This window comes from Barbus barbus, assembly GCF_936440315.1.
Source record: "Barbus barbus genome assembly, chromosome: 26".
NCBI classification, from domain to species: Eukaryota; Metazoa; Chordata; class Actinopteri; order Cypriniformes; family Cyprinidae; genus Barbus; species Barbus barbus.
Window position 1 is genome coordinate 11,971,956 of NC_136754.1, and position 25,470 is coordinate 11,997,425.

General features: G+C 35.9%; 1 protein-coding gene across 2 annotated transcripts; it reads left to right on the forward strand.

The window, feature by feature from the left end:
- The first annotated feature begins 1,645 nt into the window (after positions 1-1,645).
- Positions 1,646-8,217, forward strand: LOC306846164 (V-type proton ATPase 21 kDa proteolipid subunit c''-like). Of its 2 annotated transcripts, XR_013782047.1 has the most exons (9): positions 1,716-2,040; positions 2,756-2,804; positions 2,957-3,040; positions 3,320-3,397; positions 3,526-3,595; positions 3,833-3,884; positions 3,977-4,167; positions 5,673-6,631; positions 6,945-7,928. XR_013782047.1 is itself a non-coding variant. In XM_079379305.1 (8 exons), the coding sequence occupies exons 1-8, from the start codon at positions 1,971-1,973 to the stop codon at positions 5,697-5,699; spliced, it is 621 nt and encodes a 206-aa protein (XP_079235431.1). In that variant the 5' UTR covers positions 1,646-1,970; the 3' UTR covers positions 5,700-8,217. The 2 variants fall into 2 exon arrangements, 1 of the variants encoding a protein (XP_079235431.1); XM_079379305.1 differs by having other exon boundaries at positions 1,646-2,040; positions 5,673-8,217.
- The last annotated feature ends 17,253 nt before the right edge of the window (positions 8,218-25,470 follow it).

Genomic DNA, 25,470 nt, shown 5'->3' on the forward strand with positions numbered 1-25,470 from the left:
TGTCAGAAATGACATTTGCACCCCCAGTTAAGCATCATTAAACAGACTAAGTGGTGTTTCAACTTAAATTTTCCCTGAGGTTTAGAATGATGATCATCAATGGATTTTCTCCTAACATAAGCCTGAATATAGATTTTTCTCATTAATGAGAATTTACTGCCATCATCTGGATGAGACATGAACTATAATAAATAATAAATCTACATTATTTAATACTTTTTTTCTCTCCAGACAGTTATAAAAATATTGTTTATTATATTTTTCTTCTTCTCTCTATTTATCTATTTACAATATTTTTTTAGTTTACAATGGATGGATGGATGGATGGATGGATGGATGGATGGATAGATAGATAGATAGATAGATAGATAGATAGATAGATAGATAGATAGATAGATAGATAGATAGATAGATAGATAGATAGATAGATAGATAGATAGATAGATAGATAGATAGATAGATAGATAGATAGACTACATTTAGGCATCTTTTATGAATATGTATTTTGTCTTATTCTAGCTGTTTACAATCAGTTTTTAGATTAAGTTAAAAAAAAAAGTCCTATGGGCAAAACCTACCAAAACAAATGAACATCTTGGCTACATTTTGTTTGTAGCTTAAAATTTCGCTTCGCAGAGCAGCTAAATTCTATAGGCATATAGAATGTTTAAATTATACCATCTCGGATTTTTAATTATATATCGACCAAAAGGTTTTCCAAACTCTGTAATCTCCATCAGAGTTGATTAAAACCAAGCGGCAACCTCCCGCTCCCTCTAGTGAAACCAACACGGAAGTGATTAAAACTGCAATTCATCGACTAGCCGCTGGAGGCTGGCTCCAAAAGGGAGTCAGTCACATTGACTCTCCATGTTAAAATGCCCAACTTTACAGTAGAAAAAAACATGTTTACAGCCTGGTACAAAAATTTATTTTGGTCTATATAGCTAATTTTGCCCTTCGTGACAACTGTGAGGGGGGTGAATGTTTTTATAACTCATCCATTTAAATTATATTAAGCCTTAAACTTCTGCATAATTAAGGGCGTGGCCACTTGAGTGACAGGTTGATTGACGTTGCTGTCTCTATCTGCTGTCTGTTAGCCGTCACGTTACCTCAGCCGCTGAACTTGTTTCTGCTTTTGTTTTATACAGTCTATGGCTTTTTTCGTTATTATTTCTTAAAATTATCTAATAAAATGGCTTGTTGTGCGGTTAATTGTACTAACAGACCGTCCAAGTCTAGGCTCCATTTTTTCCGGTGAGTGATATTGTAATGTAATTTTATTTATTAATTTATTTATTCTTTATAATTTTATTTAAAACTCAACTACACCCCAGAATCCGACAGACTGTGATTGGCTGTAACGTTAGGCCTGTAATTAACGTTACTGGTTAAGCGTTTTCCTCCAATAGAAAACTGTTAGGCTATAATACAAACTCTGTGGCTTAAAGAATTAAAACCGATTAAAACTGTTTTTAAAAGACGAAACTCAGTGAGAACATGATTAATAAAGCATACTATATACAGACAACCAGGCACCTCAGTTCCGCCCACGTCCCGCCTCATTGCCCATTTTGGATCATCCGGGAGTGACGCGCGGTGACGCGTTGCCAAGATGGCGGCGGTCGGCTCCGCCCACTTTAGGCTTCAAAAACGATCTATGTTCAGAAACCTACGAGTGACGTCACGGACACTACGTCCATTTTTTTTACAGTCTATTAAAACCAAAGAGAAACTAATACATGACCCGATCGGAGATCAGCGCTTTAGATCGCTGAAGGAAGTCACGTGCACAGCTCGAGCGCGTCACATGATCAGCTGATGACTCCTTCCCCTCTGATGGATGCAGGGTTTCCTCCATTTCCCTTCAAAATACAATCATCTAACAGAAAATAACACCACAGTAGCTTTAGGTTTATTCGCGGGAAAACCTTTAGATAGCAAACCTGGCGCTGTTGGTGGAGTGGATGATGAACGGGCACGCGATTTTATACACCGGGGTCACTTTGGCCTTCTGGACGACCATCCTGATCGTCGGTGAGTGCTAATGAGACCAGCTGACATTAATAACACAAGCATCTTAATACAGCCATGTTTACTTGATTCCTACATAGTTATGTTTTTAATTCTTTACTGTTCCTCGTGTCTCTTTGGCCGAATAGCCATTTTTAGCTGACGTTAGCTGTCATGTAACGTTACTAGCACGACTAACGTAAAACATTCATTTAAATGTCGTTTTAATTGCATTGAACGCTGTTATCGTAAAACATTGGTGTAAACAGTTTAGAGTCGTACTATGGAGTTAGTAAACTTCTTTTTAAAGGCTGTCTGTGTGAATTAGATACACCTGCTCTGACGGGAACGTTTTTATTATGTTAGCTGTATTTTTTATAATCGCACAGGAGAGCAGCAAAGTTGAATTCAATATGTAGGCAGTGTGCATTTTCTTTTTAATAGCAGTTATAGGGTAGTTGAACATGGTTTTATGACCAAATGAGGAAGATGGCTCTCACATGACTGTGAGCTTTCACAAATACCCTCTATGATTATGCAGAAAAAGTCTACCATTTATTCAAATTATGCCACTTTACAAGACATTTCCCTGCTTTTATTTTTCCTCGAATGTCAACTTTTTTTAATTATTTTTATTTTTTAGGAAAATTGAAAATTCTGTCACTTTTAAACTTTTTGTTTTCTGGTTAACCTTAAACACTTAAGTACTAATCTAGTCATTTTTTTTCTTTCTTCACAGGTATTTGCTATACAATTTTTGACCTTGGATTTCGATTTGATGTAGCATGGTATGTGTTTAGTAAGACCAGTTTTTGAAACGAAGTATGGCTTGTCTTGTTTACTACAGTAACATTCCTGATATACACAAGACCTAATTTAAGATTTGAAATGAATGAAATTCTCCTAATGAAGTCTAAATAACCTAACTTTTCTGCTGCAGGTTTTTAACAGAGACTTCTCCATTTATGTGGGCTAATCTTGGAATTGGCCTGGCCATCTCTCTGTCTGTTGTTGGAGCTGCATGGTAAGGCTGTCTATTTCCTCTTTTTTTGTCTTACAGAAGTTGACCGCTCAGAAAAAAAAAAAACATATTGGAAATTTTGACATGTTGTAGTGCAGTTTTCCATATGCTCTTCCGCATCGTTTAAAAAAAAAAAGCTCCATAAGTAAATGCATTCAACTCTGTATTTCTATCAATAGCTCAGACCCCAAAATTAATATTGCATGCTTTTTTCATTATTTTTACTTGGATATTTGAAATGTAATAAACTAAACAGTAAATTACAAGTATGTGACTCTGCAGGGGGATTTATATCACTGGATCCAGCATCATTGGTGGTGGAGTCAAAGCCCCTAGAATCAAGACCAAAAATCTTGTCAGGTATATGCAGTTGTTTTTGTATATGATTCCATCTGTTTGGTAACTGTCTGATTTTATGTGCTTGCGTAAGGTTTTTTTTTAGCTCACAGTTCTTGGTGACAGTTCATTGAATTTTCTTTTTTTTCTAGCATTATCTTTTGTGAAGCTGTTGCTATTTATGGGATCATCATGGCAATTGTCATTAGCAATTTGGCAGAGGTAAGTTAAAATTTATTGAGCCATTCCTTTGAAGGCTTTGGTTTTTAGAGTGAGTCTTATGTTAAAGAGATTTTGGTGTATTTGTTGTCAAGAGCAGATGTCTTTTCTTTTGCTCAGATGTTTTTGTACATTTTTTTTCACAACATTTAAATTCTGCATTACATAAACAATAGTAGTAGTTGTAAAACGTGTTTTTTGTTTTTTGTTTCCCCCCCCCCCCCATTTCTTGTCATTAAGAACTTCTCTGGTACGACTCCAGAGACTATTGGGTCAAAGAACTACCAAGCAGGTACATTTTTCTTCTAAATCACTTGTCATCTAACTTCATCTAATATTTTCCTCTGCTAAGTGACTGGATGACACATTGTGCTGTTTTTTCAGGCTACTCCATGTTTGGTGCTGGACTCACTGTTGGCTTTTCAAACCTCTTCTGTGGCATCTGTGTTGGCATTGTGGGCAGTGGAGCTGCCCTCGCTGATGCTCAGAATGCCAGCCTATTTGTCAAGATCCTCATTGTTGAAATTTTCGGCAGTGCCATTGGACTGTTTGGAGTGATCGTAGCCATCTTGCAGGCAAGGCTTTTTCTAAAATTGCTGTATATGTTTCTACTCTTGTAAAATTTTAATATGAGCTGTTGTGTGAAATATATTTTCTAAAAATATTTACTTTGAATATGTAAAAAAAGAATCATGACCTTAGACTTAGTCAGTTGATTTCTAGTGACAGCAGAAAATATAACGTATAAGACATTTCAGGTTTTCGGTTATTTAAAACATTTAGAAATCTATGAGGTGCTTCTGCACTGTAGTAAATGGCTGTTTTTAATTATGAATGTATTTCTTTGAATGTATTTATGAACTCATTTTACTGTGAAAGCATTAGGCGTTCATGAGTGGCCTTTATTAATTACCCAAATGTGAACCTGGACCACAAGACCAGTCATAAGGGTCAATTTTTCACATGTACATATTCTGAAAGATGAATAAATGATATTTCCATTGAATGGTTTGTTAGGATAGGACAATATTTGGCTAAGAAACAACAATTTGAAAATCTGGAATCTGAGGGTGCAAAAAAAAAAAAATCACCTTTAAAGTTGTCCAAATGAAGAGCAATGCATATTACTATTAGTTTTGATATTTATGGTAGGAAATTTACAAAACATTTTCATGGAACATGCGCTTTACTTAATATCCTAATGATTTTTGGCATAAAAGAAAAATGGATAATTTTGACCCATACTTATTGTTAGTTATTGCTACATGTATACCTGTGCGACTTATGACTGGTTTTGCGGTTCAGAGTCACAAATAATAAATAAGAGAACTCAAATGTCATTGTCATCTTAGTCTTAAGGCCTTTCTCATGCCAAGAGTGAATATTTGTTGTGGATATTGTAAACAAGAATCAGTTTGTTTCTGCTGGCCTTGTTTTCCCTTCCAATACATACAAAGTACAGCGGTATTATTGTCATTAAACCCATTATTCGTATATTATGTTGTCACTGTCATCAGATGGCTTGTGTTTCACAGAGTAAAATGTGCATTGTCAGATGGATTGTATCTTGCATTTAAGCATATGAATGGCCAGAATGCTTTTGTTATTTTGCTCTTTGTCTGAATAAGCCTTTTGTTTCACTTCTTCATTTCGTTCTTTGTGTGAACAGGCCTTTAGTTTACCTAACCGTGTTGTCATTAAGCAGCATCTTCCCCATCAGATTTCCAGCAGGGTGATCTTTTGAATGATTTGTCATTAATATCCATATAGCTACTTATGACCACCCTCTGGAAAATGAATATTTTATCACCATTTCCAGTCACACTCTGTAAATTGATCTGACATGCGTGCTTGAATTCAGATTGAGATTATTCAGCCACACAAGAGCAGCTCATGTTAAAAAACAGTCGCTTCATGTGGGTTCTATAGTTGCAATAAGATGATTGATATCTTTTTGGTTTATCCATTCAATATCGGTGAATTCAGGATAATATTTTATACATCAGATTGTGTGTTTTTTGGGCACCTGTATAATCATTAACTATGTTTTCTCTCTCTGTCTCTCTCTCTCTCTGTTTAGACATCGAAAGTAAAAATGGGAGATTAGATGACTACACAACCTACAGATCAAAGATGCTGTGTTGCTGGTGCAAACAGGAGGTGTAAATACATAGTAAATTATTTAAATGTATTTTCCTTTGTGTCTGTTTTTAACCATCATTTTCTGAAGATTGAAATATTGTATGTGCACCAATTTGTCTTAAAAGAGTGCATGATGATGTCAAAGGCAGATCTTTGACGACTTTCTCACTTTTGTTTTGCATCTCATAATTCTGAAAATGAAAATATCACTTAATGTTTTTGGCCATACCTCCATGATTTCATAGTATCCCATTTAAATGATACAATTGTTCCTTTCTTCTTAAATCAAAAGGTATTTTATTTATTAAAATAGCCTAATAATATAAACAGTCTGTTCTGTCACCATATGCAGGATCACTGTCTATAGACCCGATGTTGGGGTCTGTTTTGACACACAGGGTGTTATGTTTGTAATCATCTCAAATTCCAATATATAGTTCGCTGTGATTGTTCTGTTCAGTACAAGAAAAGTGATAAATTGCATTAGTGTGGTTGTTTGCATTGGATGGGTGTAAATCGTAAAGTATTCTCTTGATCGCTGTGACACCTGGTGTATCCGGTGTGCTTGACCTGATCTCACTCTCACGTGTTGTGTTCTTTCATGTAGCTACTGAATTCAAGTAAATGCTATCTTTAAGAAAACAGTTATTCCAAAACCATGATGTAAAAAAAAAAATAATAATACCAGTCATCTCCAATCGTATTTCTACCAGTGTAGATCCTCACTTTGTAGGGCTCTCTTCAGTTCGGGTTGGTTAAAAATGAGAGGACATAATAATCTGATGAGCGCACATATTAAAAGCAGTTTGTTTTTTTGTGAAGCATGAGGGTGTTTGCCATTCCGTATTTCCTAGTTGTCTTGTAATTTTTTTTTTTTATTATTTTTAGAAGAAAGAAGTGGTCTTTATCTCCCAGGAAGCTTGTTTCCTCCATGGGTTTAAAAAAAAAAAAAAAGTTTTTTGACATAAATCAGAATTCAACTCAAAATTAATACCTTTTTTCTCAAAACTGTGAGTTTACATCTCACAATTCTTGTTGAAATGAAATTGTGAGTATCTCACAATTTTGACCTTTTCTTCCAATTGCAAGTTTACATCTTGCAATTCTGATTTTATATGTAGCAATTGTGACTTTTGTTCTCAGAATTGCAAGAAAAGTCAGAATTGTGAGAAATAATTGTGAATTTTTTTAAACCCATGGTGGAAGCAAGTTTCCATAGGTTACTGTAAACTCTGAACAATATGTAATAATTTCTTTGCTGTTCACATCAGTTTATTCTGAAAATGAACATCTAAAAGCAAGTTCATAGCAGAACAGCACTGCAGACAGATGTGTGAGGAGGACTTTAATTGGTCACGGATATGAGATGCCATCTTTAAAGAAATAAAAATGAGGCTGTAGATTTGACTGGATATTAAGATCTCATTTTCACAGAGTTTTTGTCCTCTTGAAATGTTTTAGGAAGATGTATTTTCAGTGTTGCATCAGCTGAAATATACAGGTACAGCCCAATTATCCCCCACAGCCTCTTTTTCATTCTTGTATAATTAAATATGGTGTTTTCTAACAATACTCCGTCTGAACCACTGTAATTTGCCACGATCAAACTTGTAAGATCAGTTGCCCTTCTTTCAGCTCAACTGAAATACTATCTATGATGTTTTTGTGAAGTGGAGGTACATACTAAACATGATTTTACTAACTCCTGAATGTCCAAAATCAACTTCTGTTTAATGTCTGTTTATATTAATGATCAATCAAATCACATACTCCAGCCGTAAAGCATTATGGTCTTGTGAATCATTTCCAGTCTAGTGACCAAGATCATCTGTTTTTTTTGCACTGGATCTGTGGAGAGAGCAGTTCTTTTTTTTTCTTTTGTTACATGGATAAGTGTTTATTTTAAAACATTCCAACTTAGATCTGGGTGTAATCAACCCACTCCTGGTGGATCACACTGTGAGGCTGCTTTAGGTCTCTTTATTGTGGAGCTTCCAGGACCTGGATTGGCTGTCTGTGGTTTAGTGGTTCAGAAGTTGTGCAGTAAAGATAACCTCTTAACCATTTCTCCTGTTTCAGTGATTGTTAAATATGTTAATGTGGTGATTCCATTGTTTTGATGTGTACAAGTGCATCCTCTAGACTCCTTGAAGAAATCAATTTCTTTGTCCTTGTAGAAATAAAAAGAAATGTGAAAAATGTTCAGTGCATTAATTTTTGTTTTATAGTTGTCAGTATCATCACAGCATAACAGGTCCATGATCCATCAGCCAATAGGAGTAAATTGACCACCCCCTCATTGCCTTATTGCATGATGAAATGCGCTACCTTTCAAATGTTTTTGAAGTAAGTCTCTTATTGTCACCAAGGCTGCATTTATTTAAAAAGAACTGATGGAAATAAATGTGTAAATGAAAGAGAAGAAACATGCATAATGTAAATGAACAAATTGAAAGAAAATTAAAATAGAATTTCTCAATTTGATTATGTATTTGTTTTCTGCACATTTTATTATTCACATATTCATTCATTTTCGGTTTTGTAGGAAAGTGGGTCAAATCTGTCCTCTTATTCTGGAACATAACAGGACAACAATATTTGTTGTCAAAGTCATGAGGCAAGTTTTCACGTGTTTACACTGACTGACTTTTTAAATAAATTTTGTGCAAAAAATAATGGGTTCTTTTTGCTGTTTAAAGCAAATCAAAATAAAATTGAAAAAAATATATATATCATACAAGGAAAATTGCCAATGTAGACAACGATGTGCATTATTTTTGCTGAGGGTTATTCTTGATTTATTAAAGTCAGTATTGTACAAGCATCAGTGATCAGGTGACAGCTTTAAACATCCACCAGATGGCGCCAAAGGACGCGAGACTGTTGCATGGCTTTCAAGCATCGCTTGTCACGGCAGCAGTATCGTGCATTTCATTGCTGACTGAACTGCAGTGAGCAAACATTTGGCCAAAGAATGGACCACGATGGATGTTGGTTTCTCTCGCGCTCAATCCTGCTCGTGTGAAACTCAAACTGCACAACATTTGGAAAAGAGCTGCTATTAGGACAAATAAAGTAAATTATATTTAAAACCAGAAATACCACAAAACAGTCCATGTTTGCATGGCAAGACACCTATCGAGGCGATATTAACTGCGCCCTCTTGCGGCGAATAAGCGAACCTCCCTTTGAGCCCTCCGAGTCTCCGTACTAAAGAAAACCTGCCTCCCTATGCCTTTATTCGCACACCCAGCATCATCTCTCCTCGCCAAAAACACAAAACCGACGGATGAAAATACACGGCAAAATATTTAGTATCATCACTGGAGTGTACGCTGCTGTCAAGGGCTCTCAACAACATGGAGATATATAATATTCCTGCAATATGGCATAATCCTTTCATCAGTGTGCATTTCTTTCCGAAAAATGAAATAATCGGCGTTGTCGGCAGAAAGAAATAACGCTATTCGGCAAGTAACTCCCTCGTTTTATATGGATATTATGATTAAACTAACTGTATTTCACACAGATGACACATTTATGGCTGAAACTAGTTCTTCTGAAATAGACAGTCAGCTGAAGTGAATCCACCAAAGATGAATCTCTTATAGAGGAGCTCTCTAGCTTCCAGAGGATCAAGGTAAGAAATGGCATGTTTGTGTTCATGGTTTGCAAATTTGAAACATTTTTTGTTTTAAATCTCTGCACGCCTTCATTTGAACGATGCTCTTCGTTTTCCTTTTATATCGCATGCTATCTGCCATCTTGATCAAGGCGTAGAGATGCTTCCTATACAATCTAAACTCTCGACTAGATCGCAATATCACAAAATCGGCTTTATTTTCATCGACATGCACATTTCAGCTCCTCCCAGCAGAGTCGAGTATGGGGATGATGCTGTGTAATGGTACCCACAGCAACCACGGGCAGCATCTTGCCCAGTGTCTCCAGATAGGAAGCTGGCAGGACATGTGTGACTTTGTGGCCGAAGATCTATGAACAAGAATTCAGAGTAACACTTTTTATAAAGTCTGTATTTATATTGCTGCTTTACAATGGTATTTTGAATGCAGTCTTAAAATGCATCTTTTAATCACATAATCTTATTAATAACTAACAATATAATAATACCTATGCATGGTCATTTATTGAAAGAGTGACTTAAAACACGATTAAAGCCATATTTCACGTCTATACTCTTTCTTAAGCACGAATAGGAACATTGTAAAATCTTTTATCATTGGTTACCATTTTTATGAACATTTTTGAATCCATTATGTTTACAGACTAAATGGCAAGTGTTATTGAGTATTGTGTGGTAAGCTTTCTAGAGGTGGTTTAAGAATCAAGGCTGGAGTAACTAGAAATGTGTTGGATATTTACAAAAGTTTGGCACATATTAAACAATTTCCTGTTAACCTTTTGATTAGTAAATTATTGACGAGAGCACATCATGGCACGTTCGTCTCATGGCAGCTGCTGTTTATGGGGTCCAATTAACATGCAGCTGTTCTCCCTATTTATTCAATCGCTGATTGCAGTATATCTTGGTAATTGCACATATTGTAATACAGTCTATTCTCAAATAAATATCAGATTTGTTTATCGCCAGCTCATACAGTACATGGCATTAAGGCACTTCCCCAAAACCTCATAGTTTTTTTTTCTTTTTTGATGTTTTAAGGGGGTTTAGGATTGTTTGTTTCACTTTGTAATCAAACTATTTTTCTTTCTTAAACCTTTCAGAATCCTTCATCGGTTCTGTTTCTGCTGAATATTTTCCATCTTGGATGTTTCAGTCACAAGCCCTAACAATAACACACACTTGTCAATAAGGATTGAATCTTTTGAGTCTGTTTTTCTCATTTTTTAAATAAATAAAATGTCATTTACATGTTTTTTCTTTAAGGAGACTAGCATTATTTCCAATTATTCTGCTTCAGTTTAAAGGCTATTCCGGTTGTTTTAAACTGCTTAAACACGGTTATGATGGTGAACATAAATATACACATACTGTATCACTGACAGGATGGAAAGTTTAGGTGGTAATTTGTTGTTTCAGCTTGACTCATTTACAATCAATCACTTTTGCTGTCTGATTTGTGCTCCATTAGTTCTCAGTGGATCCTCTAAATGACTTTCTCGCAGCGTCTGTATCTGTTCCTCTCATTCACCCACACAATCTGCTTTTTAAGCTCTCTTTCTACAGAGTGATACCTGAGAGCCCAAGGGTGGATTGTCCATTGGTCCATTTTACAGTTTGTTTTAAACAGGAGCTGCTCTGTTTGGCTAATCTACCTCCATCCACCAGAGATAAATGACATTGTGAGTCTGCTGCGAATCCTTTTCTTGCTTGATGGGAATGGTTTTTGATTAGGGGCAAATCTATATTGTGTTTTATTGAACAGTGCAAATCTAGACACCGGATCGCTGGTCATACAGATGAGAAATCATTGGGTGTTGGGATTTGTTGTCATGGGAACAGTAAGACCCGTGACACAAAGGTGGCATGAAGTGGACTGCTTTGTTTTGAACACCGGCTTTGTCTAATTTTTGTCAAGTTTAAAGTTCATTTTTCTGCACTCATGAGCATGAAAATAACAAATTATTAATGATATCAGATCAAGTCTAGTTGCGCCCAGGAGTAGGCCTACAGAATGTGTTTGTCGTTTGTAGTTTATTTCTTAGGGAATTGCAAGGGTATTTAGGTGAATGGAGATAATCATGTCTAAGTCTATCCAGATGCCAACTTAGAGGTCCGTCCAAACGAAGGCTTCGGCTGTGGCGGTTTAATTTGTCTCTTGGCTCGAAGTAGAGTGAGCAGCTGGACTTGCAGGCAAAAGCTGGGGCCGCGGTCTGTGGAGCTTACAAGCTAACAGAGCTGGAGCGCAGCCACCCAAGACTTCCTCCTGCTTGTTTGTGTGCTGTGATATAGACTGTGTATAGAGACAATGCTGTCTCATAATTAGCCACTTGGATTCACACTTTGGTGCGATGACTTACCTTTGTGATATTACGAATTAGATACATTTCAAACCCTGAAACGTAGTGAAAGGACTCGATTATGTAACTGTTTCATGTTCATGTAAGGCAGCTGAAACTATGTCAAGCTTGAGTTAGCCTTACAGGAATATTCCAGGCTCAATACAAGTTGAGCTCAGTCGACTGCGTTTGTGATATAATGTTGATTACTACAAAAAAATCATTCAAACTCATTTCACATTTTCTTAAGGTTATAGTTTTTGGAGGATTTGTAAGTAGAAATGTGAAGCGGTGTTTATACTGTTAAACTAAAACTAGTGAAATGATTTCTGTTAATTGAAAGCTTATATATATATATATATATATATATATATCAGATGGAAAAACTAAAATGGACTTTTGAAATTTAGCATTTGAAACTGATATAAAAGCTGACACTAAAAGTTGAAGTACAACTAAAAATAAAATAAAACATTAAAAAACAAAACAAAAAATACTAAAACAAACTAAAATTAAATGAACACTAAAATTACGAATAAAATATAATATTAATAAATATTATAAAAGTATATATATATATATATATAATGCAAATAAAAATGATGTGATGCTCTTAGATTAATTCTTGTGTATTATTTCATCTATAAAGTGAGTATTTTTATGTTTACGGATTGGCTCCAGTTACTTCCTTTACAAGTGCCTCACTGTAACCCAATGTTTTAGTTGTTTAGTTGTTTTTTTCAAGAAAAAGGAGGCACATATTGAACTAATTTTTTTGTAGCCATTAACTTTGCTTATTTTGAGCATGGACTATTTCTTTAATTTTGTTAAACTGCAATGTTTAAATATTACAGGATTACTGATATATTAGTATCATATTATTTGCATTTTTACACCTCTGTATTTTTCAGAGCTCTCATTTTCTGGCATAGTCAAGCTAGAGGGTAACACAACACAACACAGCACAGGATCTTGTAAGTGATGTTTACATCACAGGAGTCAGTTGAATGTGTTTCGAAAAGTGTAGGCTACTCTTGTGGTGAGATTGAAAGCACAGCTGAGTGGGTCTTCGAGCAGAGTACCATTCAGTATAATCTGAAATTGATGTCACGTTTGCATCCCACTGAACAGGTGCTAGCCACAGATTTCCAGCCAGAGGAGGATGGAAGCCTGCAGGCAGAAAAGTACACTTTTAATGTGGAAAAATCGTCTTAGGTCAAGGAATTTTAGGCGGATATTTTCAATATGTGGGCTCTTAGCTGCCTCCCACTCAATATGAAGCATCTAATTAAGCTCATTTTAATCTTTAGCGATTAGTGGGTGGGGTTTTCTTCTGGGATGTTTTGCTGAGTCTGACTTTGTAACCCAATTTGAGCTTGACAGCTTTAACTAGAGTATTTCCAAAGCTGCTTGAAGCTTATGCAAAACAACTTATGCCTGTATTATGTTTCTTTTTAAAGAAAATTGATTTAGGGTTCCTCGTTGATTTTAGTTTTTGTGTTTTAGTAGTACCTGTGAACGATGCATTATTCTGTTGTGCATTTTTTCCTCTGGTGTAGTATACTAATAAAGCAGGCAGTGTTTTGTTTTGACAGTGTAGATATATTTTTCCTAAACACTCCCCCCCCCCCCGTCTGCCACTGGTCTGTGAAACAGATAGTCCCGCCCCCAAACTCACACCATTGGTTGAGCCATGTGTTGAGTTTATCGGACGCTCAAACGAATATATCTGTGCAACACCTAGTGTTATACGTCAGATAGAAGCAAACATTTTTACATTAAACAAATAATAAAATATCACAAAATATTGGCAGAATGGAGAACACTTTCGGCTATTAGACAATATTACTTGTCAATACGGTGCAATATTCAACTCATAGGAGTGGCAACATGCCAATAACCTTGATTAATGAAGATCTTTATGTCCTAGATCCATATATTCCTGTAGCAAATATCAATATCTTAGTCTGATTCATTAAGATTTTATTAAGAGTCAAATTAAAAGTCGTAAAAAGCGGCCTCCTCCTTTTTAACATCTCTCCATATTTGAACATGATCAAACGCTCTTTACAGTAATAGAAGTGTAAGTGTTTTATGAAGTGGCATGTAGCGTATGTTGTTTGCAGAGCTCTAGAGCACAGGTTTAGGGATGTGTGCCAGTGTGAGGTGAGTGGTGTCATGTCCACAGGGAGGCTTGGATTGAGAGTAATGAAATGATAGCCAGAGGCCAGTGACTCTCAGCTCCACTTTCTTCACCTGCTGCCATGAGTGTTTATCAACTCTTTAGTCCTGCACGGGTATGACATGTCATGCCACTGACCCCTCTACCTCACATTCATGTGGCAGTGCTGCCTGGGAAGTGAGTGGATGCAATCCCCCTTTTTTTGTTACTAGTTTGTGAAAGTGAACATATTTTTTGACCTTCTGAAAAATGAATGAATGAATAAATAAAAAAATAATAAAAAAATGGTAGTGTATAATGCAGTCTATAATTAAAATAAGACCAAAGTGTGACTAATTGTATTTGTTTATGGTGTGACATCAATATACTGTGTCATATTATACTCCTGGTGTAATGTCACACCATATTATGTTGCATGCTGTTAGAACAGTCTGCAGCGTAATTGAAATCAACTACCATTCTTGTAGCATGTCCAGTTTCATAGAGCAACAATGCTTTGAATGTACCAATATCAATACAGAGAGGGTAGAAACATGTTTTGATGTTTATTTCGAAATTCTCAATAGAAATGTATGAACCCTTAGGGGAATATTAGTATCAGATGAAATCCTAGACCTTTTTGACTGTCCATAGACAGCAACACAACTACCACACGTTCAAGGCTCAGAAAGATTGTAAGGACATTGTTGCAATAGTTTTAGGTCTTGGGTCTAGTCTTAGCTCTACAATAGGTCCTGCAGGTTTGGAACGATATGAGGTGAGTAATTAATGACAGAATTTTTATTTTTGGGTGAACTATCCCTTTAAAATTCAGTTGGAATACTTGTTTGTGGACTGACAAAATTATGTTTATAAAAAAAAAAAAAAAAGGTTTCTGTATTATTCTCAAATATGCATAAAAATATGTAGAACATGCAAATGGTAAATTATATGGATCTTTATCAAACTATCTGGCAGTATCTGGTAGCTATAGGTTTTGGAGCAAAGCAATAGAAATTTTCAGCAGAAAACAACTATAATGTAATTAGTTATATTCACACCTCACTAGTTCATCCATGCCTTCAAGTGTGATAAGTTTCACACTCTTTGGTGTAAGATATTGCTTGTCTTGTTGTTGGCCTCAGAGTAAATTTAAGACTCTAAAAGAGTGCATGCCAGAGCATGCATTAAGAGAAAATGAGTGATTGCCATTCAAATATATATTGTTTGAATATTCACACATTTATGGTGTCAATGTCAATTCATTTGTAGAATTTATAGCTAATTAACAATAGATGTTTAAAGGGGTGCCAGTAAATACTGTTTTCAATGTAGTCACCTTTCTGTCAAAAGTGGTTTAATTTTGCTTGCAGGGAATTTACTCGTGAACTTTGCACGTAGTAGATATGGTATGAAATTAGCTGTTTTTTAGTGACAGTCCATAAATGTTTTCTGTTATTAAGTCACTGGGTTTTGAGCTCAAATTGAAGAAATAACCTGTCTTGAGTCATCTACTCAAGTCTAAATCAATTTACAAATAATGACACTTAAGTTAAATTTAAGCCACAGTTCTCTTGACAGCTCCAATAAATATAATGTTCTGTGGTATCAGTTCTCTTAATGGAAGATAATTTCAAAATGATTGTAAAAGCTCAAATGTGCATGATTGTAGTTCTCTATTTTCAGATACAATATGCTTGAATAACCCTATCCATTACTTTTTTCTTTGGATTTATAATTTGGGTAGTTTTCCAGAAGTACAGTATTGGAGAAAACCCTTTTCAGTCGTTTTGCCCTTTATACGGAGCTGATGATTTGTACTGATCATAGTGCTGCTGACAGTCGCAGTCCCTCACACATGTATGATGAAGTTTCCTGTCTGTTGAGTGGCTCACTTGGTGCTTCCACCCTATTAAACATGCTCTTGCTTTTAAACATCAAAGTCAAGGCCTGATTGGCGTCTCTAGGCCAATTAATTTCTCTTAGGAGGAGCTGGATGGGTTGAATCCTCTCATGTCAAGTCTTAGCATGTTGTTTGAAAATGAGCCTGATAAGAGAGCGTGAGTTTTTCCATCATGAGGATGAGAAGAGCTCCGAGGTGAATTGTGTTTTCATCTACTGTATTTTGAATGAGGGCAGGAGGGTGGCTATAGGGCTTTTTAATCTTGGAGGGAGACCAAAATGGAAAATGATTCCAGTAAAGAAAAGCACAGTGTAGTAATTTTAGAACTATTAATTTAATTTTAGTTTCTGGAAATCGAGTCGTATCGATTTCATATTCGTATGATTAATGGATATTAATCAAAACGTCCAACTTGTACCTTATTAACGATACCTCATTAACGACTTGTCCAGCAAGCATTAAAACCAGTATGTTTTAACCATTCAGATTATTCCCATGGCTACAGTAATACTGAATTAATTAGGTCATTTTTAGCATAGGTAAATTTTAGCATAGGTAACGCGATCTTTGTCAAATAGTTTAAGACTTGAAAATCACATAGCACCAGACACAAGATTTCTTAATAAATCAAAGTTTATTTGCTACTCTACAACACTACTAAGCTAAAATAACACAAAACAGAATACGTACACACACAAACACACAGACACGCTGCAGGCAATGAATTGTTTTGATTTGAAGAGAGTTTAAGGTTCTAATGCTCGTTTTCAAGAATGCTCTAACTTCAACCTGAGGGAGTCACAAGCAAGGAACTTTACTATCTTTACTTTTAAAGATGAATGCAACCAGTTTCCAGCAGAATTATGAAGAATTATTTGATTACTTGCTCTGAGTTGTTTCGTTCCTTTCCTGGTTGAGGTCACCCCGGGTGCGGATTGGCTGCTGAAGTCGTCGTAGAGTGATGTCACTGGGGATGCCCTCTTGCAATTGGTTGGTTTCTCTGTGACGTGATGACGCTCTTAGGAAGTCTGTTTAGAGTTCTTTCGGCCTCAGGTGTTAAAGTTTGATTGGTCAGAGCTTTGAAGGCATGTGTGGATCCTCGCCAGATGGTGTATGGCTGAGAGCGCTTAACAGCGTGATCAGATGAGGAGCCGAAGTTTCAAACAGAGAGCGAGCAAGCAGCAAGCAACAGCACACCAAAGTTGGGTGTCTGTCTTTATTGGGCTGATTTCAGTCTGCCCCTTTTTCTGTTTGATCCAATCACAAGTGTTTCTGTAGCCCCGCCCCGCATGGCTCAGTTTCCGTGCGTAAATCCTTTGCTGAATTATTTCATAAAATGAAGAACATATCCTAGCAGATTCCTATAAGTGTTTTAATCATACATTACGATGAGAAAAGTCAACTTTCATCCACACAAAATTATTGCTGACGCAACTAGCTTTCATTCAAAATCAAACACCAAGTATTTTGCATACGCAAAGTACATATATAAATTTTATCTATTACGCGGTTAAGGCATAGATTAAATGATCCTAAATTCTAAATAATCACACCAAGCATGTGAAACTAAACAATAGTGATTGGGAAAAATTAGACATCAAGAGATTACAACAATAACATAGATTCCAATAACACAGCAAGCTTAATTTAATTTCATAAAATACAACCTGAATATATATTGTAAATATATTGTAAATATTGCTTTTGAGTATATTACTTTAATAGCAGCAGCGATTATTATTTGTCCTTTTGGGAACACTTATAAAGGTCTGATCTTCTTTGTTCTGCCAATAAGAAGAAAAGGCGTGTTTCTCTGCTAGGGAGAAATGGGAGGTCATGGGAATGTCACTCCGGATGGAGATCTGGTGATTTTCTTAGCTCGGACGTCTGTTGTAAAACCATCATCTTTGTTGATACCATCATTGAATTACTGCGTTAAACGATCAGGAGATATCAGGGAGGGTCTGTGCTGGAGCCTTTCCAGATGCCACATGCTTTGCACTGTTGATTATGTGACTTTTATTTATGGTAAACCGGTCAGGAACAACATTGAAGGTTCTGTTCTAAATCCATTTCAGATGTTCCCTCAAATTTATCCTGGGTTTTAGAGGTCTCCTGAGATGAGGACATTTAGGGCAGGAAATCAGCCAGCCAGTCAAATGCAGATGCTGGGAGTAGAAGTCTTAACTCCTGCTAAGGAATGTGCTGTCTTGAAATTATTTTGTGTGTGTGTCCTGGTCTACTAGGCACTACAACAGGTTGTTGGGTTGGGCCCAGTTTATTATTACTATGATTTATTTTATTTTATTTAGCATTTGTTACAAATACTTAAAAATATGTTATTTAAAAGTTTTTGATTGTAATGGGTTAGTTTTCAACTAAGCAAACTTTTATGTCTCTTAGTTTTATTTTAAAAATGGTTTAAAAATATTCTGGCCAGCTTTAAGATGTTTTTGTCTCTTTAATTAGGTAAATTTTGGTAATTTTTTTGTATTCAAAATGTCTACAAGCAATAGTGGAGGAAAACTCTCCAGATTTTTGGGGCTTGTTCCCTACTCATACTTTTTAGCATTCCTACCATAGTTTATTTATAAACGGTATTCAAATTAGGAAACTAGTTTGCAGTTTCCCTAAGAAAAAAATAATTGAATTGTCATCACACCTAGCATTTCAGAGTGCAATTACATTTTTGCAAAAAATATACTTGGTTATGACGAAAATTAGAAGCAAGAGGGGAGCACATGAGAATCAGAAAAGTAATTTTGTAAATTTTTCTCTCATGGTTAGAGAGTAGGCTACTTTTCATTGGTTATCTGTTATTATTTTAGAATTACAGATTCAAAACTGAACTGACTGCTAGCTAACTTGTTCAATGCTTATCTCTCCAAAAATGTCATTACCATCACAAACACAATATCAGTGGCCATGATCATATTTTTATTCCAAGACATGTGACATTTCATTTGTCAAGGTTTCAAAGAGTTCCCAATTGAAGAATCACCCAAATGCATTATGGCACATTAGTGTTTATCAATTATAGCTCTCAATACAATCTGTCGTCTGACCAGAACCAGAATCTGTGGTTCCCGAGCCATTAAATCTCACATTTATGCCTCCATCTAGCTAGGCAGTTTGTAAACAGATGACTGATGAGTCTTTTGTGAACCGCAGCCATTAATGTCATTTTGAATTATGGAGAAACTGGAGAGGCTGCCCACCTAAATCTCCCAGAACTCTGCGGTCTGTCCATTTTAATGTCACAATCACATATGGAAGTTACAACTGTGTGTGAACGAGAGCATGAGAGAGTGATTAATATATTGTTGGAAAGTGCTTTAGGCTGTGGGAGATGGCTGGATCTGTCATTTCCTGGTGCAGATGTGCTTTCTGAAGCACAAGATAACCTCCCACTCCACCAGATGTTTCTTTATTGAGTCACTCATGCTGTGCTTCACCTGTTTCTTTTTCCGTTCTGGCTGTTGCTTTCTTGCTTTGTCTTCAGGAAGGACACGGTACAATTCCCACACAATAATTTTTCTTCAAATCATGAATAATAGCCTTGAATGACTATTCGGTGTTTAATTGGTGGCCTACAAGCTGTCCTTCTGCTCCCATTAAAATGTTTATGAAAACTAGACTATGGTGTAAAATAAATGACCCACTCAAACATTTGAGGTTGGTTCTCTATTTTAATATATTTAAAAATATATTAAATTCTGAAATTTCAACAGACATTACTCCAGTCTACAGCGTCATATGATCATTCAGCAGTCATTCTAATATGCTGCTTTGTTCCTCGAGAAACATTTCTTATTATTTTCTCTGTTTAAAACCATGTTTTACCATGACTTTTTTCAGGATTCTTTGATGAATAGAAAATAAATATATAACTGTATATACATGTAAATATTTTCAATATATATACTGTATGTTTGAGTATTTATATATACATAATAAATATACACAGTACACATGCATATATTATGTAAACAAAAAAAATATTTTGGATGTGATTAATCAAGATTAATCGTGATACAGCACTAATCATATTGTAATAAAAAATAAAAATAGGCTTTGTAATATATTTTTACTGTCATTTAAGCATAAATTATTATAATATAGCTCAGCAAGCTTGCTAAATAACATTATAAGTTCAATTTAAACTAAATTTTGTATAGGAATGTACTTCAAAAACGTCAATCTCTTCTTTTTACAGTTTAGATTACATTTTTTAGTGAATGTTGGGTTGAAGGCCAAAATGAATTATACAAACCAAGAAAGTGCCACTGTTCGGTTTGTTGGTTATAAAAAATGAAGCATATAGAGGCTGTACACATTTTGTTGCCAGTTTATTTGATGGATTCCCTTGTCGATGTAAAACCTTGCTTTCCCCCCCATTAGTTTATGACATAGGTGGGATGTAAAAAATTCATTAGCCTCTATTTCTGGCATATTTTGTTATGGGTCAGCCTGAGCTGCTTCAGTTTGTGCTGTAGTGTCAGTCTTTTAGTTTATTAAGTTAGTCTAATGTGGGAAAGTATGTGATTCAGGGGCTTGGCTTATTATTGATCCTGACGTTATTGAGACCAAATTGCTAACTTCTGGAGTGTTCAAAAATATAACCTCATTAACATTGGCGTTTTCAACAGAGCCTTTGAGAACCAGTGCATGCATAGTAAGTCCCTCTTTGAGAGTATGAATAATATTACAGTTAAGTGGATCTAACTAAATTAATGAGCACAATCCTGTGGAACTTATGCTGGGGCATCTGGAAGTGTCCCATTTCTTGAAGAAATTATTAGATAGCATTTGAAAAGAGTAGCTGCTTTGATATTGCCTTATTAATTAATTTTATTGTCTTTCTATATTGCTTTATTCCCAAAATGACTGTTGAAATTGAGCTATAAAGTGCTTTTATAAAAAGCTTTGTACTGTCTGATGGCTAAGAATTGAAGCTAAGGAAATGATGTGGTAAGAACTTTTTTGGAGAAAGTCTTTTTGCTCAAAATTTTGCCAAGGGGGTCTTCTTCTCCAATCCTTTGGAGCTGTGATGAATATTTTAGGAGCTTTGCTATTGGGACTTCAGCATACAATATATTCTTTGAGACAAACTTCTACTTCATAGAAGAGAGTAAAGTTTGAGAAGGAACTGATGACAGCAAAAGCAAAGACAATTTTCAGAGAATACCATATATCAATGGAGTAGCAACTTAGAGTGACCTCAGTCTTATTGGGTTAGTGTTATACAGTATTGATGTCCTATATTAAGGACCATTACTGTGCTGAAACATCCACCCACAGCTCCAGCTCCAGAGAAGGATACACACTGCAGAATTTGCAGCCTCTGTTGGCTTTCCTTGGCAGTTAACCTGAATGATCACAGTAAATGTGATAATTAGAGGGAACTGTGAGTGAGGCTGAGAGACTGATTTCAGGTCTCTTGTTATTGAAAGCGAACAATAACTGAATGATGAACTACTGTGAGTGTGCAACCACTGGACACTTTCTGTCCCATAAGGCCATGGGAGATGAAAAGACAAAAATGCAGAGAATTATGAGCTAGGTGGCTCTTTTTAAGTGTATGCTCTATATGTACCACAAAAGTTATTTTGTCATTATTAAATTGAGGTGTTACCTGATTAGACATTTGTTTTTATAGTGCAAGACTTCAAGTGGCAAAGGGCAATACCAACATTACACATTAAATTAAAATGTTACAATGATTGCAATGTTACAAAAAAAATCTATTTAAAACAATCTTTCTATTCATCAAATAATGAGCACCAAATCAGCATATCAGAATGATTTCTAAGTGATCATGTGACACTGAAGACTGGAGTAATGATGCTGAAAATTCAGCTTTGCCATGGATGGAATAAATTACAATTTTAAATATATCAAAGTAGCAAACAGTTATTTTAAATTGTAATAATATTTCACAATATTCCTGTTTTTACTGTTTTTGATTAAATAATTGCAGCCTTGGGAAGCATAAGAGACTTTTTTCAAGACCATTACAAAAACCTTGCCTACCCCAAACTTTTGAAAGGTAGTGTATGCCTAGGAATGTATGACTAGAAACTCAACAAGTCCACAGGAAAAATACTGTATATGTAACAATAAATAATTAATAAAGTTAGATGTTTGAATATAGATATATTGGCAACTTGTTGTTTATTGGGCCCTGTCGCCTTTAGAATGGAGAAAAACAAACCTTGGTTACCATATCCATTCATTTACTATGAGGAAAACAAAAAGGAGTGGGTATTTGCAGAAAGACTGAACATGCCTGAAAGTTGTTCAGTAGATCTTTTATATATATATAATGAATAAACAGCATTTTAAAAGTGGATTGTATTAAATAGTGGTGCAACGGATCACAAAACTCACAGTTCGGATTTTGAGTCACGGATCGGATAATTTTTCGGATCAGCAAAAAACAAACAAACAAACAAAGTTTGGTTTTTATTCATTACTGAAAGCTTAGCAAAAACTACTAGCTGAACTAATAAAGTCAGTAATAAAACAAGAACAATTACACAAATGACAAGCGTAGATGAATACAAAATAAAGTTACTAATAAAGTCAGTAATAATAGTATTCAGGTGCAGAAATGTAATAATTAATTGTAAAATAACACAATAGTGCTCTTCACTGCAGGTATTTATAGGCTGCAGTCTCTTTAAGACCAAATGCACATACCTAATACTGACACACATCTGGTTTCTTTCTCAGCTGTTTCGGTTCACTTAAGACATAACTGACTGTGTTTACCAGAATACTGGCCAAAATGGGTATTTAAACGGGTATTTATAACTTTGTGTGTATGTTTCCATTCAAAGAGAAGTGAAAGAGGAATCAATCTGTGTGAATCTCACCTCTCTCTCTCTCTCTCTCTCTCTCTCTCTCTCTCTCTCTCTCTCTCTGCGTGTGCGGCAGCGGTAAAAAAACAGCGCGCGTGTGCTCTTTTGCTTGAATAGTTTCAAATTGTTTGAATGGGTAAATTGGCAAGACAAAACACATGCAAATGATAAACTTTCACTCTGAGATGGTTAAACTTAACAGTTAACCTGCGAATCACATTCGGCCGAACCGTGGGGTCTGGTCCGTATGGATCACGGATCATCTACGATCCGTTGCACCCCTAGTATTAAAGGGGTCGTTCACCCAAAAATTTAAATTCTGTCATTGATTACTCACTCTCATGTTGTTCCAAACCCGTAAGACCTTCCTTCATCTTCAGAACACAAATTCCGATATTGTTGATGAAATCCGAGACCTTTCTGATCCTGCATAGACAGCAACGGATACCACTGTGGAGACTGAGAGAGAAGAGAAAAAAATTGTTGAATAAAATTCTCATAACTTCATAAAATTATGATTGAGCCACTGATTTCACATGTACAATTTTAACAATGCTCTTACTACCTTTCTGGGCCTTGAACGTGTCAGTTTCGATGCTGTCTATGCAGGGACAGAAAGCTCTCAGATTTCATTAACTCTTAACTTGTGTTCTGAAGATGAACGAAGGTCTTACAGGTTTGGAACGACATAAGGGTGAGTAATCAATGACAGAATTTTCATTTTTGGGTGAACTATCCCTTTAAAGATAAAATTACCTTTTGATTCAGTTAAAGCCTCATATGCTCTCTTTTAAATAGCTTAATGCCAATCCCTGACAACCTACAAAAAATACTTCATTAGCAGTCCAGCAGTAGGCTCTTCATGTAATTTGATGAAATACAGGAATTCAGTCTCTCTCTCTCTACTGTTGTTCTCTTCCTTCTGTCTGTTGACTCCTTGCACCTCATTTCGCTTTTTGTGACAGCCACCCCCAGTCATCTTCTATTCTTATTTTGTATCTTACCTCTTCTCCCACCTCTCAGTAACAGTATTTTTGGCTTGTTCCTGTGTCTGTGACTGCTGGTGTGATTCATTATGGGGGTTGGTGAGTGTTGAGCGATTCACTAAAGGAGCTCAAACCAGGCTGAGCCGTGTGAATTGTGTCAGACAGTGTTTTTTTTCTCCCTAGTGCTGATGATGGGTATTGCAGAGGAGTCACACATGCTAGGTGGAGTAGTGGATGAGGGTGCAGGCGAGTTATGTAGTTATGTAGTTATGGTCCCAGTCTCTGCAGGTGTTGAGAAATCCCAGTATCCTATACTTCCTCCCCCACACGGTCAGCCTGTGCGTTAGCGCTTACAAGCTGCTAATGTGAGCCCCCCCATCCGAACTGCCACGGGGGAGCTTTCAACAGCTGGCCATGTGTGAAATCAAGAGGCTTTCCCATCCAGTTTCATCCAGCAATCACACCAGGAGAGAATGAGAGGGAGAAATTAGCCGCAGGTCTCTGACTTCAGGCAGTAGTCTGTTGATTCGTAAACTTCTTTGCCTTTAGCTACTTACACTTAGGGTTGATTGGAAAATCCCGTTAACATTGTAATTGCTCACAGCAAGATTTGGACAGCTATTAAGTGTTTTCTTATCCCAATTAAACCTGGAGTAAGTTGGAGTTTCACTGTTGCTGTGTAAATTACATTGTCTTGAATAGATTTTTCTTACATTTACTCTTGCTTCACATGGTTAATGGGGCTTTGAAAGTGAGTTTGGGCTTTCTTTATCAATATTATGCTTAGAAATAATGATGTGAAAAAGAAATTTCATGTTAAAGATCATTCATCTTCAGGGTTAATTGTATTCGCTTTTTAAATTCATATGAATAATAATAGCCATGGATCTAAGATGCACAAAGCAGTCTTATTCTATAATTAAAGTGTGGCGTACCCCTAGTGACAGTCCAACTTAACGTTGCAGTCTGTAACTTTTTTGGGTTAAAAATGATCCGAAATCTATATTTGAGCAAGTACATAACCAGCCAGTGTTCAAAACTATCACATTACTTTAACCTGATTCACAACGGTTAGCTTATAATACTCTTTCTAATTTGAATGGGACGGGTAGGTTTTGTGGGAAATTCGACCATGGCACTGCGTCATTACGTCACGTCTGTAAACAAAGAAGTTGTCCCAGCTAGTAGCCTATCGCATGTGAGGATCCTGTAGGTGGCGCATCGTTTATAGCCTTTTCTCACAGCAGCTAGAATAATTAAATGTATAATTTTGATGGCGGATTGTGATCCAGAAAGGATTATGTGCTTATGAAACACATGTGAATGAAATTAAATTATATTCCAGTTTTAAATGTGCTACAGATAGCCTGGGATTACACAAGATTTGTATTTTAAAGACAACCAGTTCGAAGGGAGCATAATTAGCTTTTTGGGTTAAAAGAATTTCTTAATATGAAATGCGCATGGTATGACAATTAGAGATTAGACTGTACAGAAATTGAACTCTACATGCTAATACACACTATACTCATAGTCACGGAATGCTTATGTTGTTAATATTAATAATTTGAGAATAAAGTATAATAATTTGCACAGTTAAGATGGGATATGAGCTAACCGATCATTAGATTTAATTACCATTGGTAGTGCGATTTATTGTAATGCTTTTTTCCTCAGTTGGTCAGAACAAACGTGGCAGATTTGTTACTTACTTGTTCAGATGTCAATATACCGTGAAAATTCTTATTTGAGTCATATATTCCAAGACGTAGGCTAGAATCTGCGATTCTTAAGTACAGTATCCAGTGCGGTGACTGACAGCCAAACATACTCCTCAAAAC